Source organism: Rhipicephalus microplus, chromosome 4 (assembly GCF_043290135.1).
Source record: "Rhipicephalus microplus isolate Deutch F79 chromosome 4, USDA_Rmic, whole genome shotgun sequence".
NCBI lineage: Eukaryota > Metazoa > Arthropoda > Arachnida > Ixodida > Ixodidae > Rhipicephalus > Rhipicephalus microplus.
In genome coordinates, this window is record NC_134703.1 from 5,935,784 (window position 1) to 5,941,840 (window position 6,057).

Genomic DNA, 6,057 nt, shown 5'->3' on the forward strand with positions numbered 1-6,057 from the left:
TGAGCATGAAATACCTTCACATGCAACGATTTCGATATTTCTTTCTTCAGGAAGGGTTAGTTAACTCTGGCGCACGACCAAAATGTTTGTTGGCCGTTAAATATACGTTTATTGTTGGAGGAAAAGAACGCCTGCAATTTATGCTGCAATTAGTCAGTTAACTTCGGTCTCAAATAATTAGGGATGAATGATTGTTTTTACAGACATTAAAACAACTTTTAAATACTGGTGTTTTCCTGCTGAAACAGATTTTTCAAGTACCTTCCTTATTAATCATGGGCTATCTTTCCGTTGAATTGCTTTTCTTTGTGGTATTAGCCTTCTTAGGTTTTGGCGTGAGTCACTGATGTTCACGCATTGTTCATTGCTGTAGTCCCAATATTTTGTACGTTTACTCAATTTTCACCGAATCTTTCGTTGACAGCAGATGATAGGGTCAGATTTCTGGTTGAAAACAGTGTCTAAATTTCATAGAAGCAATACTTTGATTTACCACTGAAGATTGCTATTACTGAATAACCTCGACTTTAAACATAACCAACAAAAACGGCTGAAAGCCCTCTAGCCTTTGTTTTCATCGCACTTACGTCTTCCTTGGCTCACCTATGGCGCATGTAATACACCGTCGTTTGTTATGTGATTGCGCCATTGAAAGATTGGCTGTTCCAACTGAAAATGTCAAAAATTATGCAAACGACGTCATCCAGGCTGCTCCTGCAAGTAGTGTCTAACTAGAGGTTCAATAGTTATGATATATACAATTTTTTTCCGATACGACGACCTATATCAAATTGCGTAAATAATAGTAAACTTACAACACAACGAAGCCAGAAAATTATATATCATTAAAAGTCCTTTAGTATGATAACTGAGCATATTAGAAAACGTTTACTATTGTCGCAGTAACCACGATGCGTGTAAAACATATACAGGGTGTCCCACGTAACTTTAGCCAGAGTTTAAATATATGCCTGAACACGTAATTACGACGCGACCAGACGCATGTTGCTCACCGTTGCCTGGAGTTAGTCGCAATATTTTTTGTGTTCTGAAACATTCTTCAAATAGATATGTTTAATAAACTAACTTTTCAACAAACAGAGGTAGATAAAAAATGCAAAGAGAATGTTTCAATTGGCTTGCAAAACCTTCGATTATGCAGTTTTTATCTTTATATCTGTTATGTATTAGTGTCTTTTCTGCTAATTACAAAAACCTTCGAAATACAAAAAAGACCACACGACAAAACTGCTCGGGCGCCAGTGGGCACAGCGATTCTAGTGCTCCCTAAAGTTCCGCGTACGAACGACCATAGCATTTGCCCCATTGTGCTGTCTCTGCAGGGCCGAAACGATGGTGACGTCTTTACAATGAACACGTTTTGCTATCGGCCACAAAAACAATAACTACTGTGACTGCTTATCGCTGTCATGAACCGGTGCGAGGGAAGCGTGTCGTTCGTACGCGGAACGTTAGGAGCACTCAAACCATCGTGCGCACTGACGCTTAAGCGGGTTTGTGGCATGGTGTTTTAGATGCGGAGCATCTAATACTCGAGGCTTGTAGTGCGGCGCCGTCCTCAAGCTTCCTCCTCCTTCTTCCACCATTTGTGCATCCCTTCCTCCTCTACACACCGCGCGCGCTTCACTCCTCCACCATCTGTGCACCCTTCCTCCTCTACACACCGCGTGCGCTTCTCCTCTTCACGAACATTCGCTAGCTGTATAATGTAGCGCGCATGCGCCGTCACGCTTCGAGAACATCGGCAGCTGACGCGGCGCATGCGGCGTCGCGCTTCGAGAACATTGGCAGCTGACGCGCGCGCATGCGCCGTTGCGCTTCTCCCCCTTCTCGAACATTCGACAGCTGACAGTGCATGCGCCGTCGCGCTGTATATATACTCAAGGTCGGCGCTCGCTCGCTCAGTTGCCGCTCGTCGGTTGGTTTGTACGGCGCGTCGACGTCCAAGGTCGAGGTGAAATGAATTCCAACGAATCCACAAGCACAATGATCGACGTCCCTTCGACCAGCGCCGCCCTTTCGCATACGTGTGTACGTGTTCACTCATTTAACACCCCCTCCTACAACCACGTTAACCAATTTAGCCATCGACCCAAGTAAGTCGCAATTTAACACCCCATTTCACAACCACGTGAACCAATTTAGCCATCGACCCAAGTAAGTCGCACTTTAACACCCCGTTAACCAATTATATGCTCCGCATCCTCCTCAGTGTTCCCCCGAGGGAAGCTGCGGGCAATTTTTTTTTTGTATTTCGCGAGTTTTTGTAATTCGCAGAAAAACACTAATACCTAACAGATACAAAGCTAAAAACTGTCTAATCAGACATTTTGCAAACCGATCTACAACTTTTTCATTGAAATTTTGATCTATCTTAAAAAGTTAGGTAATTAAACCCATTTAATCAAATAATATTTGAGAACACAAAAGTAGTCTAACTCCAGGCAACAATGAGCAACATGCGTTTGTTCGCGTCGTAATTACGTGTTCTGGCATATTTTTAAACTCTGGCTAAAGTTACGTGGGTCATTCTGTACATAGTTTGAACATCCATAGTTTTCATGTGCTTCCTTTGAGAACTTGAAAAACGAAAGTTCCTTTGTTGTGTCGACGTTCGCGAAACGTTCCGAGAGAATGATAGCTTCAGCAAGTCGTTGCCAATGCCTATTCAAGATATCACTGTTTTGACAACTAGAAAGTGAACTCGCAGGATGAGAACGCGCAAATTAAGAGATTGTGTATGTGTTCTTAAAAATACTTTATTATTTGTATCCTGCTTAGTGTTATGAACGAACAAGTGTTACATGATTGAAGTGACATTCAACACTGGAGTAAAAATCCTCACTGTACACACTTGTTGCCGCACTTTCACGTACTTGGTCCACAGAAGCACTGCTTTTAGTTCACATGATTGCAGCTTCCGTACTGTTTTTTTTTCTTCAGGGAAGCACCAAACTGGACATATTTTTCAGGCAATGGCGCTGAGTATTTCATTGTAGCGCTAACCTCGTGCGCTTGGTCCACACAAAATAGCGAAACATAGGCCACACAGTCCTTAGGGATCCTTCGACGTCGAATTTCGAATTGAGGAGCCTTCGCGAATACGGGCTATAGCCTCGACAGTGATATCACTGAAGTAACAGTTCGTACGTCATGTCCTCGGAAGAAGTCCCAGTCCCACGCACCAACGTTTTCTATTCACACAATAACCCAGTCGGTGGTCAGGACGGAAGGCTGAGTGGCGTGAAAGCTCATAGCACACTTCCATAGCACTGCAGGGGAAGCTTCTCGGAGATGTCCTGGTTGTAGTGTGCCACAACCTCGACTGCAGAGCCGATGTCATCTCTTTTGCAGTCGACTTTAGTCTGGGTGCCCAGTGGTATGGAGAACATCTCGGCTTTCACCCCTTGGCTGGTAGCGGGTGCCTCTTCAACCACAGGCTTCTCCTGAGGGGTCAATTTTGAAGCAACGAGTAATTAAAGCAGCTGGTGGGGGTGTACTGTGTTTCGTAGCAAACTCAAACCTACCGCAAGTCAAAGCACTCGTAAAAATGGCAGCACATTAAACAATCATGAAAATGAAGTTTTATCAGCTTTAATTCCTACAATTAGTATCCGTCTAAGTAAATTCACTGGCAGTCTGTCATGTGTGCACAAACAAGCACAAATGCATATTACCTAATATCTGTCTTCCATAACAATTACGTGAACAACAGAACAGACACATGGTGAGCAAGCATGAGTAAACGAAGTCAACGAACACATTGTGTTGCTTGTCATTTTTGGATAACGTGAGCTTCAACATCATATGTGTGGAAATCCGATTATCTTGGTGGAAGGAGCGTACAAAGCACGACTACGTGTCATACAAGGTTTGCACAAGGTGTGTGTCTTTGCACAAGCTGTGTGTTGCACACTTGCACAAGGCGTGTGTCTCAGCCTAATATAACACTCCGACTGCTGCTAAGTTACTGCACAGCCAGTGAACTAGAACACTTCGCTGAACATTGCTGCGATTTAGTCGCATCATTACACTAACTTCTTATTTCCTAGCCAATCTTTTCGACACGCGAAAGGAAATAGCAGTGATCTTAATGTGGTTGCAAAAACCAGCGCTTGTAACACACACGCACAACGAATAAAAATAGCATATTGACAACAACATAAAAGGAACAAGAAATTCCACGTTTGGCATAGCATTACCTTCCGTCTGTGGTGCTTCTTGCAGAAACATGCAATGCAGACCGCAGCTGCGAGGATGGCGACGCTCCCGGCCACGGGTCCGACTATGGCTCCCAGGTTCAGGCTGGATAGCGCGCCCTCTTTCTCATCTGAGGGAACAAAACAAAACGGGAAGAAATGGTGCGTATGTTATAACATTTTTATAGTAGCTGACGCACGCTGCTTTTTAAACATTTATCATGCCATAACAAGCTTGAATAGCTTCCTTAAGGGGGACAAGTATGAATGTAGTATATTTTAGCCACCCGAGTGTGTAGAATTTATCGCTGGCCGAAGCTAAAAAATAGTATATAATCATAATACTGTTTCTTTTTCTTACTCATCACTGTGAAATATTTTTATAATATAGCGCGTATTTATATTTACTTATAGCGGTTATTTTACTGAGAAACAACGTTCTCACGCAGGCTTACGTCTTTATTTTGACGTGATTCAGGTTCAGGCTACAAAAACTGTCATCACCACTCGATTGTGTCCGCGTAGCGATGTTTAGAAGACCTTGCGACAGTTTTTTTTTCTTTGGGAGTACCCACAAGACACCACTTATCAAAGAAAAAGCTCTGCAGGCCCTGAAATACAAGCTGAACTGCAAAACAATGATATCAATCTACGGGTATGCTACGCCGCTGAATCCAGAAAAGAGAATCATTGTAAATTGCCTGCTTCATGAAAATGCTCCTTCATCTAGCACACAAAATCAATGACGTGACAGTGAAACTTCAGCTGCTGCAGAAGACAGGAAATTCCTTGCTTTCGAGATGAGTAAACCAGCATAGATATTACAAACCTTTTTATTTATACAGTTGTATCTAGCATACAGATGGCATACGTCGCACTTCATAAACAGTCAATGCCAGAAACGTATAGATACTTAATAAGTACAAATAATACTACCGTTGTATTACAATCTGCCGTAGTTTGAGACATGCGAAAATAAGTTTGGCTGGACTTCATTGGTACATCCCATTTATTTTCAGTGTGACTATTTAATGTTTTTTCTCCGTGTCGACATCGGCCAAAGGTATATTACAAAACTCGAGAAGTCAATGTGCAGATAACTAGAAAAAAAACGACGCCACTCACAAGTATTGGCCATAGCGGCTTCCGTAGAGGAGATGGAGATGTTCAGAGTACGGCTGGTTTCTACACCATTGGTGGTGTACACCAGGATGGTGTAGTACGTCGTCGGTCGTAGCTCGCTCAGCTGGAAACGCGGCGTCGGGGAAGTGACACGTCGGACGAGCAGGTTGCTGCTGGCGTCGTGCAGCTCCATCACGAACGTGTGATGGTCATCGCTACGCCGCTGGCACTCAATCAGCAATGACGTCAGCGTCTTATTTAGGAGCTGACACTCGCGCACAAGACTCGGTGTTTCTGCAAAACGGCGGCACAAAAAAAAGGTAGTTGACTAGTGCACACACACACACACACACACACACACACACACACACACACACACACACACACACACACACACACACACACATATATATATATATATATATATATATATATATATATATATATATATATATATATATATATATATATATATATATATATATATATATATATATACACCAGGAACTAAAATGATGCTGGGTCCGGGTAGGATTATCCGCAATGAAGAAGACGCATGTACGAAGTGATCTTATTGACGTTTCGCCGCGGGTCCGGCCTTCATCAGAAGGATTCTGATGAAGGCCGGACCGGCGGCCGGCGGAACGTCCACAAAATCACTTCGTACGTGCATCTTCTTCACTGCAAATATATATATATATATATATATATATAT

The 6,057-nt window shown here is 42.9% G+C and overlaps 1 protein-coding gene across 1 annotated transcript; it reads right to left on the reverse strand.

The window, feature by feature from the left end:
* Positions 1–3,229: 3,229 nt before the first annotated feature.
* On the reverse strand, positions 3,230–5,614 carry LOC142813848 (uncharacterized). Its single transcript, XM_075891811.1, has 3 exons — positions 5,346–5,614; positions 4,224–4,351; positions 3,230–3,467 (listed from the first exon to the last, which is right to left on the reverse strand). Exons 1-3 carry the CDS (start codon positions 5,533–5,535, stop codon positions 3,273–3,275), a joined length of 513 nt encoding a protein of 170 aa, XP_075747926.1. The 5' UTR covers positions 5,536–5,614; the 3' UTR covers positions 3,230–3,272.
* Positions 5,615–6,057: the final 443 nt, after the last annotated feature.